The 20587-nt window shown below is 41.1% G+C and overlaps 2 protein-coding genes across 2 annotated transcripts; both read right to left on the bottom strand.

Moving 5' to 3' along the window:
- Positions 1 to 2962: 2962 nt before the first annotated feature.
- LOC118241215 (extracellular calcium-sensing receptor-like) lies at positions 2963 to 7007 on the bottom strand. Its single transcript, XM_035525424.1, has 6 exons — positions 6901 to 7007; positions 6392 to 6692; positions 5317 to 6099; positions 4685 to 4909; positions 4443 to 4566; positions 2963 to 3876 (listed from the first exon to the last, which is right to left on the bottom strand). Exons 1-6 carry the CDS (start codon positions 7005 to 7007, stop codon positions 2963 to 2965), a joined length of 2454 nt encoding a protein of 817 aa, XP_035381317.1.
- A 3938-nt stretch (positions 7008 to 10945) lies between these two features.
- LOC113590983 (extracellular calcium-sensing receptor-like) lies at positions 10946 to 16295 on the bottom strand. Its single transcript, XM_027031331.2, has 7 exons — positions 16190 to 16295; positions 14858 to 15056; positions 14353 to 14653; positions 13303 to 14085; positions 12667 to 12891; positions 12425 to 12548; positions 10946 to 11859 (listed from the first exon to the last, which is right to left on the bottom strand). Exons 1-7 carry the CDS (start codon positions 16293 to 16295, stop codon positions 10946 to 10948), a joined length of 2652 nt encoding a protein of 883 aa, XP_026887132.2.
- Between the last annotated feature and the right edge of the window lie 4292 nt (positions 16296 to 20587).

Here is a 20587-nt window from a genome sequence, read left to right as displayed (position 1 = left end):
ACATCACAATTTGCAGATTATATTAAAATAGCCATATATTACTGGCTGATTACCAATTGACATCATACTAAGTTACATGGCAAGTTGGGAAAGAGAAACATATATATCTGTGATTATATCTCTGTGGGATGAGAAAAATTGGTTGTCCTGGTAAGCGTTTGAGTTGGATAGACTTTATGGTCACAATTCCTTGAAGTATAACCAGGCTGGTAAAACCCACATTTCAATCTGTGGGTTTTATGATGCCCAGCAAGAGGGGGAAGGTTTATAAAGCCATGCCAGTATGGACAACTATCAGCTGGTCCGTTTATGGCTTTGTTGCTCAGCATCATGGCACCGCACGGATCATGGTTCCTGTGCATGGACTGAAAGCCCCCCCTGACCAGGGATTATTTGTAATCCTCACTACAGAGTGCAGTTAGAGTCTGATTGCAGTGGGTTTTATAATCTTCTGTACTGGTTGCTTGTGTCACGGTACGGCCCCTCCCCCCTCAAGTCTGCGTGTGTGTGTGTCTGTGCGTGCGTGTCTGTGTGTTCGTATTGCCACACCCTCTTGTGTTGTGCACCTGATCCTTGTTGTGTGTAATTGTCATGAATGTATATAAGTCTCATTTCATATCGTCAAAGTTGTCGGTGTTTGATCCAAGTAGTGTTAATATGCATATGTTTAATGTGTAAATAAAACATATGTTTATGTTCGACGTGCCTCGTCCCCGCATCCTGCTTAACCCTCGTCCGTTACAGTTTGGATATCTGAAGGTGGTCTGCTGTTTTGTTAGGTAAGCATGGAGAGAATGATAGGAATTGTCCATGATTGTCAGCAGCTGTGTCAAGATTCACAGCCAATTTGAAGGAGTCCATGTCAGTCCCAATGACCTGTCCAGAATTTCTGATTAGTTTATCCAGTTGCCCCTGCCCCAGCACACTGCTGCATAAAGAAAGCCTCCAACAAAAAGGTCTTGTGACCTCTAATGACATACTATATAACATAGGGATAAAACTGACATTACTCTCATGGGGATAATAATGAAGTTATCAATCCAAATGTTTGTGACAACTGTGTTTATTATAGTTTATTTTATAAAGAAATGAATAACATGGAGGTGTCTGAATGGAATTATGTAATTGTAAAGGCCCGAGTGCTGCAGGGCAAGGAGCAGGACATACAGAATCACTCAACAGAGACAGATGTTTATTAACAAACACTGAAGACATCGGCACTCACATATAACACAAGCGATGATCATGAACACAGGCAATGAGATGGTGAACAGAGGCACAAAGATGAACAGGGGCACGGCTCCCAACATGTCTATCCCCAGGACAGCGAACCCCAGGCTGCCGCGCACATACACACATAAAACACAACGTGACAAAGCCTGGTGCCCACCCAACACAAGGTGGGCTAGGAGCCACCAACAAGGGAGGTCTCTCAGTTCATGAGGGAGAAAGGCAGAGTCTACTCTCCAGACATCCATCCACAGGTATCAGAGGACCCAGGGTGTGCCAAGAAAACATTGCTCACACCATTACTCCATATCCAAGAGCCTGAAGTGTTGACACCTGACAAGAAGGGCTTATCGATTTATGCTGCTTGCAACAAATTCTGACTTTCTTATCAGCACAGTGCAACAGAAATCTGGATTCCTTTGATCAAGCAATGTGTGTCCACTTCTCAGTGATCCAGTTTTTGTGCTCTTTTGCTCACTCAGGTCTTGTCTGTCTGTTTCCCTTAGACAGCAATGGAACCGAATCTGGTGGTCTGCTGTTATAGCCCAGTCACACCTTTCTCGGTATACTTTCAACATTTGTTAAACTCTTAGCCCTGCTAGTATAGCACTGATGACCATGCCTCATGTGAAGTCACTAAGATCACTTAATTTTCCAGTTGTAATGTGGATTCACACTGAAACTGATCCACATGGCTTGAAAGTAGAAAATTACAAGTCCATCAACATTTTGTATAAGTATATTCAATTGAGTAAATGTAGTCATTGCTACTGAATACTGCATTTGATACTGAGCGCCAAGCTCAGTTCTAAGCATAAATATTAGAAACATTAAAAAATTACCTGCAGATTCAAATTTTAATTGAAATGTATCTCAATTCATATGATGGTTTGATGGTGCCCCCCCACCAGTAGCCTCCATTAGACAATGATGACATTGAACATGGCTTTTGTTTTAGGTTTTCTGTTTCATACGTTATCTGTTTTGGTTTATTGTCACGGCCCGCTCACGTAGTGCATGTTCATTCACTGCGCTACCTCTGTATTATGTTAATTTTCTATACTTTTAAAGCCTTTTTTGTTTGCATGACTGTTCTCAGTCACTGATACTGTCATGTTGACTTTCTTTAGTTCTGTTTAGTGCACTTTTATATTCAACTGTATTTTCATTCATTTCATTAAACTTTTCAGTTGAAGACTCACATTTGCTTCCTCCTTTGTTCTTGTGCATTGTACTCCCATGACAGTTTATTATGTTGTCTTGTGATGTGACCAGTCATGTCAAATACATGGGCTACTTCTACGTCTCCTTCATAGACATGAACCATCGATTATCAGCAGGCAGAAACTATATTTTTAGTGTTTCTTTTTTACTGGACTCAACTCTAAATTCTAATGTTAATGATGTTCATGCAATTCTCATAAATTAATATATTTAAATTTAGGAACATAAAAACAAATTAAAAAGCCTATATTTGTACATAAAACTTATTTAATACCAAAATAAACCCAAATTTATTTACACAATGTCATAAAATTAGGTCTGTAAAAATGTTGATTCAGTGGGGATTTCTACATTTTTTGCCAGTGATGTAATTCATGTATATAAAGTATATATAAACATAAAAGATATGTACATATAAATGTAATTTTATCTCAGCATAGTTTGGATAAAGTGCTGGATCTTACCTGTCCTATTCATATGAAGTACCTGTCCTATTCATATGAAGGTTTTAAAGAGGTTTAGATGGCACTTTACTCATAAAGTGCTTCTTGGTATTCTGCTCTGGCCTAAACACAATTATGAAACATTTGGGAGCAAAAATACAAAGAATTAAACCAAAGCTTGAAGCCAGAATGGCAAATATCTCCACAGCTACTGTGAATTTTCCAGGAGAGCTGACATAAGCTGGAATAAAGGTGATCCAAACTGCACAAAATATGAGCATGCTGAATGTGATGAATTTGGCTTCATTAAAGTTATCAGGCAGCTTCCGTGCTAGAAAAGCCAATATAAAACATAGAAGAGCCAGGAATCCTATGTAACCTAGTACAGCCCAGAAACCTATAGCTGAACCTAAGTCACATTCCAAGATTATCTGATCTTTGTAGTGCTTTAGATTTTTGAAGGGAAATGGAGGTGATATTTTTAACCAAACCAGACATATAAGGACCTGTATTAGAGTAAAGGAAAGAACACTGAGTCTCTGTTGTGGAGGCCCAAACCATTTCATGACATTACTGCCTGGAAGTGTAGCCCTGAAGGCCATTAACACCACTATTGTTTTCCCCAGAACACAGGAGATGCAGAGGACGAAGGTGATCCCAAACGCTGTGTGGCGCAGCATACAGGACCACTCAGAGGGCCGACCAATGAAAGTAAGCGAACAGAGGAAACACAGAGTCAGAGAGAAGAGCAGCAGGAAGCTCAGCTCTGAGTTGTTGGCTCGGACGATGGGAGATGCCCTGTGTTTGTAGAAGACAACAGCTATACACACAGCCATGAAGGCTCCAGTGATTGAGAACCCTGTCAGAATGATGGCTAGAGTGTCATCCCAGGACAGGAACTCAACAGGCTTGGGGAGGCAGCTTTCTTGTTTGGAGTTTGGCCAGAACTCAGTAGGGCAGTGCACACAATCCAAAGAGTCTAAGAAGTTGGAAAAGTCATAAATACATAAAAAGTAGGTCCTTATAATGCATTTTACAGCACATAGCACAAAAGCACAAGTGAATCAAGAAACAAGAACATGTCTCTCCAGCAAAACCATTGTATATTTATCTTTACAGTAGGTGACCCAAAGAGGAACCTTTTTTCCTTTTGAGATTTGGCTGTTCTCAATGTTTTCTTATTCTCTGGAAGGGTTTACTTACCACTTTCACTACTGCAGGCTTAGTGTGGTGATAGACATGATATAGTTGCTTAAGCACTGTGGTCATTATTTTACAAGGATACTTTAATATAAATTTAATGGGAATGTCATAATGAATTCTTAGAGGAGGACATTATTCTGCACTGGAACAGTCTGAATCAAAGCTAATAGGACAAATTAGTTTTTACTGTAACCTTCTAATGCATTTTAAACAAAGGCATATGTCCAAGGATGTGTTCTGCCATACACTCAACACTGAAGCATGTCTTTATTGTGTAAAATAACAACCAAGATAAAAGATGGTGTTAAAATCTTCATTCTACATTATGCACTGACATTCTACCTGTCTTGTTACTGATCTCTCCTTCTGCACATGGTACACAGTCATAGCAGCAGACAGGCCTTCCTTTCTGTACAGCCTTCCTGGTGCCTGGAGGACAGCCCTCACTGCACACAGACACTGTCATCTGGAAATGACATTACAGAATAACACAAATACAAATCTTTTGCTGAATTTAGACCCAGGCTTGAATTCCACAGAACATAAATATGAATCAGAAAAGGTGTTAAGGTGTTAGACTTTACCTCTGTCTGTCCTCCCACCCAGCGGATAGCACTGCTCATTCTGAACTCCTGTCCTCTCAGTTTGGATGCATCATAGTCACCCACTGTTACCATATTTAAAGTGCCATCTTTCTGAAACTGCCAATTTATGAGTTCATAGACAGCCACAGGATCTCCATTGGAATCAAAGCTGACCTGATAACCATTCTTTGTGGTGAAGTTCACTCTCTTGAGCTCGTCACGTATCTGGAGTGGTGAGAGGTCATAGCACTCTGTGAATTCCTTATATAAACAACTTAGATTCACATGTAGCCCTGCAGTGTTTAAATAAATGACTAATGATTCTGTAAAAAAAATCTGTACATAAGTAAAACATACAACTAACATAAAACTAAAATATACAACAGGCTGCCAATGTATGTCAATATTGTTTGAGTGCATGTGTAAAGATGGTAGTTTGTGTATGCACCATAAGTATGCGCTATTTTATTTGTATTTTAAAAACAGATACTGAATGTGTGTCCACGACAAATTAATAAGGTCTATCTCATCTCATCTTATATGTCTGAGAGTTTCAATAAAAATGTAAGATGCTGATTTAAAAATATCAATATTTATGAATTAATCTGGTATTAAATTGAGTGAATTTATACCTGCCATGGTGAGAATTTAATGGACTTGTCGCAATGAGTATCATTACAGATAACACTGTGGAGTGCATGCGCTATGGCATATGTAGCTTTATACGCCAAGTTAGAAATGCGCAGCTGAGACGTGTCTGTGTATGGGTTCTGTAGCGCGCGGATATCCTCACTGCCATCACATTCCCGCAGGAACTCTGAGGAGCCTGACTGCCCTTTTAGGCTACAGCTGAATGAGCTCTCCCAAAATTCTGTTAATAGGGGCGATTTCAAGGCTTGTGTTGGAGAGAGGTCTAGAAGAAATTCAGGAAAACCTGGGATAACGGACCTGCTGACCCCAAAACCTAATGCACCCGCGCATATGTTAAACCGCAAAAATTCTGGATTTATGATCCATGAGGTGCCTATCCACAGAAGCGGAGGTGGTGGTTCCTGTGTCAGATCATCCAAAAGAAATTGTAGGTCACTTGACTGAACAAACGCTACTATTACACGGGCTGTAGATCTGCGGATGACATTTGCCACTCGCTCCAGTTTCCTGCGTGGTTGTGTCCTGGAGTACACCTCAGAGTACTCCACACAGATCCCCTCCTCCTGAGCAACCTTTAGGAACGCTGCCATTCCGTAATTTCCATATTCCGTATCGCTGCGCACTGCTCCAATCCATGTCCAGCCAAAATACTTCACCATTCTCGCCAGTGCAACCGCTTGGTGTGCGTCACTAGGTATGGTTCTAAAGAAGGTAGGAAACTCCCTCTTATCGCTCAGACAAGCGCACGTTGCGTAATGACTCACCTGTAATTCAGTCAGGATATGAAAGGAGACAGAACTGTTATTTGAGTAATTTGAGTTGATTCTGCTTTAAGTAACTCCCTTTTATGAGCGACTATTTATGGGATATGGGGAGTTTGTTAGGTTACCCATGTATTTCAGTAGGCTATTTACCTTATCTTACATAGGCTTATATGGAGGCCTATTCATTAATTATTTTTCTGCAGCTAAATACATCTAACAACGATGGCAAAATATTAGAGATAGCTAGAATGTTTTAACTATGACATTATGTTGCAATGCCTACAGTATTTACCAGTGGAATTCCAAAAAGCCCAAAAATTCTGGCCAAACTAATTGACGGGATGGTAACAGAATCTCCTACGACAGCAGGTACAGTGGGGGCTGCAGCCGTTGTACAGAAATTCATATAATTGAAAACCAGGTCGAAGCCGTTCGCAAACTGAAGTGCAAATTCCATCGCCTTCGGTACGGATTCGCACGAGTCATGTATCTGGTAGCCCAAAGTAATACCCGGCAGGAGATCCGTTCTGTTGTTGATCTCATGGATGGCGAACTCCATAGCACGGGCGATGCGCAGCTCCCTGAAGTCCATGCTGTTTGAAGAGAGCAACACACAAAAATTAACACACAACATAAAAAACAAAGATATCTGTGCTGCTTACTCTGCATTGTAGGTGTCACTGGCACAATAACAAATGGGTGCAAATGGGAAAGCAGAATTTGAAAACAATAGTTTCTCTCTAATTCTAATAAAATGCACTGCTGTTTGTACTGTGTACTCCAACATACAGACAGACAGACCTCCCAGAGCACTGTGGCTGTGGTGGTAGCCTGGTGTAGGTGTTCTGCTCTAATCTGATGTAGTAGTGAATAGAGAAAACACCCCCAATCACAAAATCTCCATTCATAGAAAGCCCAGGTATCTGAGGCTCAGTCCACAGCCTGCAGCTGACTGGGTTTGCTTTACATCCTGCAGGGCTGAACACAATCATCCACAGCACTGATACAAATGACACCAGACTTGAAGTGATCTGCATGTTGGACTTTGTGCCTCCCAGTACTCTGAAGGTCTGGATGGCTGCTTTACACTGGTTTAAATAGCCACCTTGCTGTGATGACCTGTCAGTAAATGTGGGTGTGAATTGGGCACAGGAGGCGTGGTTATTTATTCAGTGTTAATCATAATGATGTCCATACCATTTAGTTTGTGGTATTTCTGGTGTGTATTTCAATGTCATTACAGCAAAACTGAACCAAGCTGAAGTAAATGTTGAGCTCTTGTACAATGAATAATATACTATACTCATTTATTTCATTTATATTATTTATGAGCTATGTTTTATTGTGATATATAGTATATGTTGACCTCTTGTACAATGAACGAAATACTAATTGATTTCATTCATGTTGTTTATAAACTGTGTTTTATTGTGATATATAGTATTAAGCATTTTTAAAAACTCATCAATTTGTTTACTTTCTTTCTTTTGTTATTGTTATATTAGTCTTTCATTCTCTGAGCTCATTTGTGTGACATGGTGCTGTAGTCAGGGAGCGAGGCAAGAGTGGAGAGGCAGGCAGAAATTTATTACAATGAACTAAAGAAAGAGCAGCCTGGCCCAGCAAGCGGCAAACAACAAAAGGCTATGAGTATGACAGCAACCCTAGAGGGTAACAGGGTATTCAGGGATGCTTGCAGCAGGATACGTGTTTGGAAGGGCATAGTACATTCTCCTATGGTGGTTAAGGTGACATGAGTCTTCATGGGACCTGCGGGAATAAATACTTAAAGGGAAATAAGAAACAGGTGAATAAAATGTAATAAGCAGTGGGTGATTGGGATAACTGGATTGATTCTGTTTTGACTGGTGTGTGCAGAGTGGTTGTCGGTGTCTGCAGGTGTATGTAGTTGACTGGGTACTGAGCGCAGCATGGTAATTTAATATACAATTTTCAATGCAATTTTCTAGGCAGTTCTGATGATTATTTAATTCTTTATTCTCATGTTTAAATATCACTAATATTCTAATAGTGCAGTGATCATTAGTAATTCGGGTTTATAAGTATTTGGACACTCCCCAGACACTATTGTTGGTTGCTGAAAGTCACCACTCTGCATTTTTGTCACTTTTGTGCCACCTATGGTTTTCAAACAGGTAAGAGTGGTGCACCTATACAGTTTAAATCGTGGTTTCTTTTTAGTGAAGAGCAGGGAGTTGATGCTGTCCTTCTCCATTTTCTTTCTGCCTGTGCTGTAGGTTGTGCTGTGATTCCTGTTTCTTGTGTGTAGTGTGTGGCTTGGCCTGAAAGTTTGTAGGCTGCCGCTGCATACATTAAAGGACATCGGCTTTCTTAAAAAGCAGAGTCTGTCTATTTGCTTTGTAGATTGCTTATTGTTATACATCCAGTTTAGCAAACCCAGGTAGCAATAGATGTTCATCATGTCCATCTCCTCTCCCAGTATAGATACAGGGTTTGTGTGGGTCTTGGGTCTTCTAACATTCAGCATCTTATCTTTAGTCTTAGCCACATTGAGCTGGAGGTTGTTCATCCCACCCCACTCAAAGCTGTTGATCACAGTCCTGTATTCCATTCACTCAGGTCTTGAATACCTCAAAGATCATCCCGAGTGCTGCAGGTGGGGCATGTGGCTAGACCAGGTTTCGTTGATGCCCAGACAGTAGCTTCACTGCTTGGCTTGAGGTTCATCCATTATATCATACTGTCATAAAACTGTACACTAGTAGGAATGCAGTGCCCACCAGAGAGAACCCATTCCCAATGATTGGCCTTACTCCATACTTAAGCGGCATGTCAAAGTTATTTCTGGTCATTAATGGACTTCAACATTTAGATCTTCACACTATACCCAGTAAGGTTTTATATAGCTACTGTGTTAAAGTTCTTAATAGTATGTCCTAAATGAAAGTGTTAATACAGTGTGTAGGGGGAAATTTGGGTTGGGGTTGGGCAGCTAACCAGTTTGGAGGGTGTTGTACAATAAAAAGTTCTGGTGACCTCTAATTAGATGAAGGCACTGGCATGCTCTGAACAGCCTGTACTACCTCTTCCCAAAGATGGTTTATAAAGGCTGAGGACTGTGAAGGCCAGGGAAGCAAGGAAGTCCTTCTGCCATACAGTAAACAGCTACCATGAAGGGAAGAACTTGGTTGGCCACAATATGTAGGTATGCTCTACTGTCCAAACATCCATCCACAGGTATAAGAGGACCCAGGGTGTGCCAAGAAAACTTTCCCCCACCATTACTCCATATCCAAGAGCCTGAAGTTTTGACACCTGACAAGAAGGGGTCATCGATTTATACTGCTTGCAACAAATTCTGACTTTTTTATCAGCACAGTGCAACAGAAATCTGGATTCATCTGATCAAGCAATGTGTGTCCACTTCTCAGTGATCCAGTTTTTGTGCTCTTTTGCCCACTCAGGTCTTGTCTTTCTGTTTCCCTTAGATAGCAATGGAACCGGATCTGGTGGTCTGATGTTATATCCCCTCCATTCCAAGGAAAATTCAAGTTGTGAATTCGGTCACGTTACTTGAAGTGTCACTGTTGTATTTGGTTGCAATTTGCTTGACTGTGCACTGCCTGTTTGTCTGAATGATTTTTGTCATCCTCTGAGTGCTTATGTTGATGAGTTATATTCATCCTGAGGATCCCTTTTTGCTGAATGTTTTCCATCAATCACACAATTCTCTGTATAGTTTTAGCATTTGGTATACTCTTAACCCTGCTAGTATAGCACTGATGACCATGCCTCATGTGAAGTCACTAAGATTACTTAATTTTCCAGTTGTAATGTGGATTCACACTGAAACTGATCCACATGGCTTAAAAGTAGAAAATTACAAATCCATCAACATTTGGTATAAGTACATTCAATTGAGTAAATGTAGTAGTCATTGCTACTGAATATTGCATTTTATACTGAGGGCAAAACTCAGTTCTAAAAGTGAATATTAGAAACATTTAAAAATTAAATGCCAATTAAGGACATTTTTTCAAATTTTAATTTAAATATATTTCAATGCGCATGATAGTGATGTTGAACATGGCTTTTGTTAGTTTAGTTTTCTGTTCCATATGTTCTCTGTTTTGGTTTCTTGCCACACCCCAAGCAGGTAGTGTGTGTTTTTGCATCATTCACCACATTATCACACTTTCTGTTTGTATGGCACTGATAATGGCTTTCTTTAGTTCTATTTTGTGCACTTTTATATTCAACTGTGTTCATTCATTTCATTAAAACTTTCAGTTGGAGACTCACGTTTGCTTCCTTCTTTGTTCCTGTGCATTGTACTCCTGTGATAGTTTGTTGTATAGTAAAGTGACCAGTTATGTCAAATACATGGGCTACTTCTGTCTCCTTCATGTATAAACCATTATCAGCAGGCAGAAACTATATTTATAGTGTTTTTTTTTAACTGGACTAAACTCTAAATTCTAATATTAAATGAGGCTCATGCAAGTCTCATAAATTAATGCATTTAAATTTATGAACAACAGTAGCACATAAACAAAAAGAACATTATATTTGTACATAAAACTCATTTAATTCAGAAATAAACTCACATTTATTTATACAATGTGATAAAATTAGGTCTGTATAAATCATTCAATGAGCTCATATATATATATATATATATATATATATATATATTAGGACTGTATGAATCTTAGATTGGTTCAGTGGGGATTTCTACATTTTTGCCAGTGTATATAAAGCATATATAAACATAAAACCTATGTACATATAAATGTAATTATCTCAGCACAGTATGGATAAAGTGCTGGATCTTCATTTTAAATGTCCTATTCATATGAAGATTTTAAAAAGCTTTAGAAGGTACTTTACTCATAAGGTGTTTCTTGGTATTCTGCTCTGGCCTAAACACAATTATGAAACATTTGGGAGCAAAAATACAAACAATTAAACCAAAGCTTGAAGCCAAAATGGCAAATATCTCCACAGCTACTGTGAACTTTCCTGGAGAGCTGACATAAGCTGGGATAAAGGTAATCCAAACTGCACAGAATATGAGCATGCTGAATGTGATGAATTTGGCTTCATTAAATTTATCAGGCAGCTTCCGTGCTAGAAAGGCCAATATAAAACATAAAAGAGCCAGGAATCCTATGTAACCCAGTACAGCCCAGAAACCTATAGCTGAACCTAAGTCACATTCCAAGATTATCTGTTCTTTGTAGTGCTTTAGATTTTTGAAGGGAAATGGAGGTGATATTTTTAACCAAACCAGACATATAATAACCTGTATGAGAGTAAAGGAAAGAACACTGAGTCTCTGCTGTGGAGGCCCAAACCATTTCATGACATTACTGCCTGGAAGTGTAGCCCTGAAGGCCATTAACACCACTATTGTTTTCCCCAGAACACAGGAGATGCAGAGGACGAAGGTGATCCCAAATGCTGTGTGGCGCAGCATACAGGACCACTCAGAGGGCCGACCAATGAAAGTAAGTGAACAGAGGAAACACAGAGTCAGAGAGAAGAGCAGCAGGAAGCTCAGCTCTGAGTTGTTGGCTCGGACAATGGGAGACGCCCTGTGTTTGTAGAAGACAACAGCTATACACACAGCCATGAAGGCTCCAGTGATTGAGAACCCTGTCAGAATGATGGCTAGAGTGTCATCCCATGACAGGAACTCAACAGGCTTGGGGAGGCAGCTGTCTTGTTTGGAGTTTGGCCAGAACTCATTAGGGCAGTGCACACAATCCAAAGAGTCTAAGAAGTTGGAAAAGTCATAAATACATAAAAAGCAGGTCCTTATAATGCATTTAGAGCACATAGCACAACAGCACAAGTGAATCAAGAAACCATAACATGTCTCCCCACCAAAACCATTGTATATTTATCTTTATAGTAGGTGACCCAAAGGGGAACCTGTTTTCCTTTTGAGATTTGGCTGTTCTCAAAGTTTCCTTATGTTCAGGAAGGGTTTACTTACCACTTTCACTACTGCAGGTTTAGTGTTGTGATAGACATGATATAGCTGCTTAAGCACTGTGGTCATTATTTTACAAGGATACTTTAATATAAATTTAATGGGAATGTCATAATGAATTCTTAGAGGAGGACATTATTCTGCACTGGAACAGTCTGAATCAAAGCTAATAGGACAAATTAGTTTTTACTGTAACCTTCTAATGCATTTTAAACAAAGGCATATGTCCAAGGATGTGTTCTGCCATACACTCAACACTGAAGCATGTCTTTATTGTGTAAAATAACAATCAAGATAAAAGATGGTGTTAAAATCTTCATTCTACATTATGCACTGACATTCTACCTGTCTTGTTACTGATCTCTCCCTCTGCACATGGTACACAGTCATAGCAGCAGACAGGCCTTCCTTTCTGCACAGCCTTCCTGGTGCCTGGAGGGCAGCTCTCACTGCACACAGACACTGTCATCTGGAAATGACATTACAGAATAACACAAATACAAATCTTTTGCTGAATTTAGACCCAGGCTTGAATTCCATAGAACATAAATATAAATCAGAAAATGTGTTAAGGTGTTAGACTTTACCTCTGTCTGTCCTCCCACCCAGCGGATAGCACTGCTCATTCTGAACTCCTGTCCTCTCAGTTTGGATGCATCATAGTCACCCACTGTTACCATATTTAAAGTGCCATCTTTCTGAAACTGCCAATTTATGAGTTCATAGACAGCCACAGGATCTCCATTGGAATCAAAGCTGACCTGATAACCATTCTTTGTGGTGAAGTTCACTCTCTTGAGCTCGTCACGTATCTGGAGTGGTGAGAGGTCATAGCACTCTGTGAATTCCTTATATAAACAACTTAGATTCACATGTAGCCCTGCAGTGTTTAAATAAATGACTAATGATTCTGTAAAAAAAATCTGTACATAAGTAAAACATACAACTAACATAAAACTAAAATATACAACAGGCTGCCAATGTATGTATGTCAATATTGTTTGAGTGCATTTGTAAAGATGGTAGTTTGTGTATGCACCATAAGTATGCACTATTTTATTTGTATTTTAAAAACAGATACTGAATGTGTGTCCACGACAAATTAATAAGGTCTACCTCATCTCATCTTATATATCTGAGAGTTTTCATAAAAATGTAAGATGCTGATTTAAAAATATCAATATTTATGAATTCATCTGGTTTTAAACTGAGTGAATTTATACCTGCCATGGTGAGAATTTAATGGACTTGTCGCAATGAGTTTCATTACAGATAACACTGTGGAGTGCATGCGCTATGGCATATGTAGCTTTATACGCCAAGTTAGAAATGCGCAGCTGAGACGTGTCTGTGTATGGGTTCTGCAGCGCGCGGATATCCTCACTGCCGTCACAGTCCCGCAGGAACTCTGAGGAGCCTGTCCGCCCTTTTAGACTACAGCTGAACGAGCTCTCCCAAAATTCTGCTAACAGGGGCGATTTCAAGGCTTGTGCTGGAGAGAGGTCCAGAAGAAACTCACGAAAACCTGGGATAACTGACCGGGGGACCCCAAAACCTAATGCACCCGCGCATATGTTAAACCGCAAAAATTCTGGATTTATGATCCACGAGGTGCCTATCCACAGAAGCGAAGTCGGTGGTTCCTGTGTCAGATCATCCAAAAGAAATTGTAGGTCGCTTGAGTGAACAAACGCTACTATTACACGGGCTGAAGATCTGCGGATGACATTTGCCACTCGCTCCAGTTTCTTTCGCGGTTGTGTCCTGTAGTAGAACTCGGAGTACTCCACACAGATCCCCTCCTCCTGCGCAGCCTTTAGGAACGCTGCCATTCCGTAATTTCCATATTCCGTGTCGCTGCGCACTGCTCCAATCCATGTCCAGCCGAAATACTTCACCATTCTCGCCAGTGCAACCGCTTGGTGTGCGTCACTAGGTATGGTTCTAAAGAAGGTAGGAAACTCCCTCTTATCGCTCAGACAAGCGCACGTTGCGAAATGACTCACCTGTAATTTAGTCAGAATATGAAAGCAGACAGAATCATTAGCTATGTGAGTAGTTTGAGTTGAGTAGTTTTATCGACTATTTATGGGATAGTTTTTTATATTGAACATATATTGAAGTATTTGCCACTTCTTTCATAGGCCCATACATAAACCATTTCATTAATTATTTTTCCGAAGCTAACTATATCTAACAACGATAGCAAAAGATTAGAGATAACTAGACATTTTTAAACCATGCCATCATGAGGCGATGCCTACAGTATTTACCTGTGGAATTCCAAAAAGACCGAGAGTTCTCGCCATGCTAATTGACGGGGTGGTAACAGAATCTCCTACGAAAGCAGGTACAGTGGGTGCTGCATATCTTGAACAGAAATTAGTGTAATTGAAAACCAGGTCCAAGCCGTTCGCAAACTGAAGTGCAAATTTGATCGCCATCGCTACGGATTCGCACGAGTCGTGTATCTGGTAGCCCAAAGTAATACCCGGCAGGAGATCCGTTCTGTTGTTGATCTCGTGGATGGCGAACTCCATAGCACGGGCGATGCGCAGCTCCCTGAAGTCCATGCTGTTTGAAGAGAGCAACACACAAAAATTAACACACAACATAAAAACAAAGATATCTGTGCTGCTTACTCTGCATTGTAGGTGTCACTGGCACAATAACAATTGGGTACAAATGGGAAAGCAGAATTTGAAAACAATCATTTCTCTGTAATTTTAATAAAATGCCCTGCTGTTTGTACTATTTACTCCAACCTGACAGACAGACCTCCCAGAGCACTGTGGCTGTGGTGGCAGCCTGGTGTAGGTGTTCTGCTCTAATCTGATGTAGTAGTGAATAGAGAAAACACCCCCAATCACAAAATCTCCATTCATAAAAAGCCCAGGTATCTGAGGTTGAGTCCACTGCCTGCAGCTATCTGGCTTTGCTTTACATCCTGCAGGGCTGAACACAGTCATCCACAGCACTGATACAAATGACACCAAATGTGAAGTGATCTGCATGGTGGGCTTGGTGCCTCCCAGCACAATGAAAGTTTGGATCGATGCTTTACACTGGTTTAAATAACCACCTTGCAGTGATGACCTGTCAGTATATGAGGGTGGGAATTGAGCACAGGAGGCGTGGTTATGTATTCAGTGTTAATCATAATGATGTCCATATTATTTAGTTTGGGGTGTTTCTGGTGTGTGGTTCGATGTCATTACAACTGATCCAACCTGAAGTAAAAGTTGACCTCTTGTACAATTAATGAAATATTATACTCATTGATTTCATTTATATTATTTATGAACTGTTTTATTGTGATATATATAGTATTATGAATTTTTTAAAAAATCATCAATTTGTTTACTTTGTTATTATCACATTAGTCTTTCATGCTCTGAGCGGATTTGTGATATGGCGCTGTAGTCAGGGAGCGAGGCAAGAGTGGAGAGGCAGGCAGAAATTTATTACAATGAACTAAAGAAAGAGCAGCCTGGCCAAGCAAGCAGCAAACAAAATGCAGTAAGTAGGACAAACACCCTAAAGGGTTACTGGGTATCCAGGGACGCTAGCAGCAGGATACGGGTGGCCTGGTGTGTGCAGAATGGTTGTCAGTGTTTGCATGCGTGTGTTGTTGACTGGGTAATGACTGCATCATGACAGTTTTTTTACTATAACATTTTCATAACAAATGGAATTGTCTAGACAATGCTACAGATTATCTAATAGTTTATTCTCATGTTGAAATATCACTAATATTCAGTGCACTAATAGTTCAGTTCACAAGTATTTAGACACAGCCAGACCGGATTTTTGTTGCTGAAAGTCACCACTCTGCTTCCTTGTCACTTTTGTGCCAACTATTGCATTCAAACAGGTAAGAGAGGTGCACCCATAGTTTTACAACACTTGGGAATTCTGCTCTATGTAGTTAGAGGGCAGAAGCAACTCCAATTAAATTTTGGTTTCTTGCTAGTGAAGAGCAGGTAGTTTTTTTGTTCCCCTTTTGTTTTACAGACTCCATCCATATGGCTGGCAGATGGAGTGTTCATGACGAACTCAATTGCCTTAAACTTTCTTGGTCCATTTCCTTTATGGCTTCCAGAAACTCACATCTTGCACCTACAAAGTTAGTGCCATGATCAGACTGAAGTTGTCGAACGTTTCCATGGAGGGCAATGAAGGCGCGAAGAGCATTAACAAAGGCATCAGTTATCATGTCGCCGAGCAGTTCTATGTGCACAGTGTGACAGGTAAAGAGCAGACCATAGCACTTCAGCTCCCTTCTCCCTTCCTTGACATAGACATGGGCCAAAACAATCCATCTCACAATATGTGAAGGGGGGCGTTGGTTACATGCTTTCCTCGGATAAATCTGCCATTCTTTGCTCTTCTGTACACCTTCTGAACTTCCTGCATTTGACAAATTTGTAGATGTATGAAGACACAGCATAACTGCATTCGAGTATCCAAATGCCATTTGATCGTAGCACATTACTGTCATGCCACACCCTTGATGGTGTACTTGATGGTGTACGTGTAATGTTTAATCAGTAACTTTGATATGTGGCTGTCCTTTGGTAAGACTGCTGGATGTTTCATGTGTGGATGCAATGCAGCATGCTCTAATCAATGCCCCACTCTGAGGATGCCTTGCTCATCCAAGAAAGGATTCAATCTGTGTAGCCTGCTGGCCTTATCCTTGGTAGTTATCTCCTTCTTGTACCGAAAGATTTGAATTTCCTCAGAAAACGCTACCCTTTGGACAATGCGTATGATTGTAAGTTCTGCATCCTTTCTCTCTTCAAGACTCATGACATCATTGGTTCTAGTTACCAATCCCTTAACCTCCCTGATACGTTATATGAGTTTGGCAACAGCTTTGACTAACCTCATCCAGCTGGAAAACTTTAGGAAGCGACTGACAAGTGAATCTTCTGTTGTCAAGGGCTTACTTGTGAAGGCCTCATGAACTTCTGAGTCTTCAACTGCAATATCTCCCACCTTAAAATCTCTGCTGGGAAGCTTATCACACCAGCGAACGTCTGGTCCAGTAAACAAGTCAATATAAAGATAATATCACTGAATCTTGAAATCAGCTAGGTTCTGCAGCTCCAAGAGCCAGGACTCCTACTGTGATTGAAGATCATCAGAAAGTGGATCATCCTATCTCAATTTGTCTTGACACATTTGCTGAAGTATTATTTTCCCAGCTAGAATGTAAGGTGCTACAAAACCAAGTGGGTCATAAACAGAGGCCACTGTTCATAAAACTCTCCTAGAAAGTGGGTGTTCATTCACAACTACTCTGAATCGGAATTGATCTGAAGTGACACACCATTTAACCCATTTGTGGCTCACCCAAGGCTAAATCTTGACTTACTGTTTCAGCACACTCTTCTTTAGGAGTTGAAGCAGGGTACCCTTTGGTTGTTAGAAATGAACTTATGAATTCGTAGCTTGCCAGCATTACAGAGCTGCCTCACTTCACTGACTAGTTGTTTTGCATCATCTTCTGTTGATACACAAGTCAGGCCATCATCCACATAAAAATTTCTTTCAATTAAGTGGATGGCTGCTTCACTGAAGTGACCTCGTCTTGAGCAGCAATGTATTTGAGACCGTAGTTTGCACAGCCAGGTGATGAGGCTGCCCCGAACAAGTGCAATCTCATTCGGTAGACTGATGGTTGGGATTCGATGTCTCCATTGTTCCACTATAAGAATTTCAAATAGTCCTGATCTTCTGCTCTTACGTGGAATTGATGGAACATGCATTCAATATTGCACAATATGGCTGCTGGACCCTTGCAAAATCGACACAGAATACCTACTAGGTTGTTTGTGAGCTCTCGACCTGTAAATAGATGGTCATTCAATGACATTCCTTTAAAGTTTGAGCAGTCAAACACAACTCGTATTTTGGCTTCTGTGGGTGATATACCCCATGGTGAGGGATGTATGAGGCAGGACTGTTGTCAATATCTTCTTCTTGTACCTTCACAGCACCTCCACCAGTTATTGTTTCATTCATGAAGACTGAATAATCTTTATGGTATTGCTTGTCCCTTTCAAATCTCCTTCTTAAGCACTTAAGAAGATGATTTGCACGTCATCTGTTGTCTGGCAGACTTGGCCTGTCTTCCTTAAATGGCAAAGGCATTTCACAATGACCATCAGCTTTGATCTTAATTCCTTCCTCCATTATTGATATAAAGTACAGATCATCTTGAGAGAGGTTAGCATCCTCTACAGTTCTCTTTCTGAAGTCTGATTCAAGTACCTTTAGCACATCTGATGGAGTGACTAACTCTGTGACTTTTGTTCGACATATATATCAAACTTCATTTGTTAGACCAGCATTTGCTTGAACCTCTGGTGACACTTGTCTCACAACAATCCAATGGCTGCTTCCAATCACATCGCCATTGTCAACACAGGGATTGACGCAGAAGTGCATAAATGAGAACTTCATTATCCGGATGACTCCTTGTGGACAACCATACTGGAACAACTGTAGACATGTAGGTGCTATTTATGTCTTGCACCACTCTGTTAGACGCTTCATTTGACGTTTTATCAACCTGCTTAGACTCTGTTCTTTTATTTGATATTTCTTTCTTCCATAAGTGTTTCCTGTTTTTCCTTGGTGTATTGTCCTGTTCTTTCTTTCTGCTCTCCTTGGGGCTGTCTTGATGTAAACATGTTAGGTGGTCACCCTTACATAAGTTGCAGACACTCCTTTCACAGTTCCTTGAGTGGTGTCCTGATTTCAAACACCCAAAAGTTTTTTTGGCTTGCACAAACTTGACTCTGTCTGCAATCAATTTGTCCATGAACTTTCGACATGCGTGAATGTCATGGCTTGACTTCTCATGGAAGATGCAACTTTTAGAATCTGAGTTTTCTTCAGAGCTGCTTGCCAGCACCTTTGTGCCAACGGTTCGAGTCCTTGGTGTCTTCAACTTTTCACCATCATTAGACTTCAGCGCGTGAAGAGAGGTCACTGGATTGCAAGCTATTTTAGCTTTCTTTGTGACAAACTCAACAAACTGGCTGAAGCCAGGAAATGCCTCGGTTGCTTCTTCAAGCTCAACAACCTTTCTGTTCCATCTGGCAGTTAACCAATCAGGAAGCTTGGCGAGTATCCTTTGATTTTCACCACAATCATCTAGGATTTTTAGACTCTTGATCTGAGACATCGGTGGTTGACATCCTCGAAGAAAGTCTGATAACTCTCTTAGTTCAACACTGTCCTTAGGTCCTATCTTGGGCCATGAGGTGAGTTTATCCCTGAAAGCCTAAGCAATCACAAAGGAGCTTCCATACATTTTGTCCAGGATGCCCCATGCTGCCTGGTAGGTTGCATCTGTACCGAAAAATAAATAACTCTTAACAGCTTTCTTTGCAGATCCACCAACATACTTGCGTAGGTAATAGACCTTCTCATTTACTGGAATGTTCTTCCTGTCTATCAGTGTTTGAAAGGACATTTTCCAGTCTTTAAACCTTAGTGGATCTCCAGTGAAAAGAGATGGCTCCAGTATTGGGAGATGGATTGCATTGATGGACTCTGCTATTGCTTTAGAAAGTGCTGTAGTGCTTTCTGTTTGGCTTTGACAAGATGACACTCATGAGGTCGGCTGCCGTCACGACTGCTCCGTCCACACCTGGCACTTTTTTCGCTCTTTTCGCTCTTTTCGCTGTTCCCGCTACCCCTGATTTCTCCGCAGCCCTTCTTACACCACAACACGTATCTCATACAGCAGAGATGCTCTTATTTCTCTTAATCTACATAGCAGTCACCTCAAGCCGTCTCTAACCCCGGACCCAAGATGGCCGACGGAGATCCTGAGGGAGAACAAAGGACACGACACGAGGAAAAGTCCTCGAGGGAAGCGAGCCGGCATCAGGAACAGGCTGAGGGCTCGGGCACACCGAGCTCTCTTACCTAGCATCCTGCTAGGCAATGTCCAGTTTCTAGACAACAAGCTCGATGACCTCCAGGCCAGGATAAAGTTCCAGAGGGACATTCGGGACTACAACCTCCTCTGCTTCACCGAGTCATGGCTGAACCCAGCGGTACCAAACCATGCCATCCAGCCGGCCGAGTTCCTCTCGGTTCACCGTATGGATAGGACAGCAGATTTGGGGAACTCGAGAGGCGGTGGAGTGTGTGTGATGGTAAACAACAGCTGGTGCAACAATGCCAATGTTGTCACTCTTGCCCACTCCTGCTCACCCAACCTGGAGCTGCTCACCCTCAAGTTTCATCCTTTCTACCTTCCTCGGGAGTTCACTTTGGTCATCATCAACACCGTGTACATCCCACCTCAGGCCAACATGGACACTGCACTGTGGGAACTTCATGAGGCTCTCACACAGTTTCAGGCACAACACCGGGATGCTGCACTTATCATGGTTGGGGATTTCAACAGCACTAACCTCAAGCGTGCAGTCCCCAACCTTTACCAGCATGTAACCTTCCCCACTAGGGGAAATACGACACTCA

Source organism: Electrophorus electricus, chromosome 4 (assembly GCF_013358815.1).
Source record: "Electrophorus electricus isolate fEleEle1 chromosome 4, fEleEle1.pri, whole genome shotgun sequence".
Lineage (NCBI taxonomy): Eukaryota > Metazoa > Chordata > Actinopteri > Gymnotiformes > Gymnotidae > Electrophorus > Electrophorus electricus.
This window is presented reverse-complemented; position numbering and strand designations above follow the sequence as displayed.

What these genes read in the sequence shown, in the direction of transcription:
- LOC118241215 (XM_035525424.1), bottom strand. Translation starts at nt 7,007, where the DNA reads ATGAATGGAGATTTTGTGATTGGGGGTGTTTTCTCTATTCACTACTAC. An exon ending in CAGCCACAGTGCTCTGGGAG is followed by an intron (nt 6,693 to 6,900) that starts GTCTGTCTGTCT and finishes CTCTTCAAACAG; the next exon opens with CATGGACTTCAGGGAGCTGC. An exon ending in AGAGATCAGTAACAAGACAG is followed by an intron (nt 3,877 to 4,442) that starts GTAGAATGTCAG and finishes CCAACTTCTTAG; the next exon opens with ACTCTTTGGATTGTGTGCAC.
- LOC113590983 (XM_027031331.2), bottom strand. Translation starts at nt 16,295, where the DNA reads ATGATAACTGATGCCTTTGTTAATGCTCTTCGCGCCTTCATTGCCCTC. An exon ending in TAACTTTGTAGGTGCAAGAT is followed by an intron (nt 15,057 to 16,189) that starts GTGAGTTTCTGG and finishes CATTTGTATCAG; the next exon opens with TGCTGTGGATGACTGTGTTC. An exon ending in AGAGATCAGTAACAAGACAG is followed by an intron (nt 11,860 to 12,424) that starts GTAGAATGTCAG and finishes CCAACTTCTTAG; the next exon opens with ACTCTTTGGATTGTGTGCAC.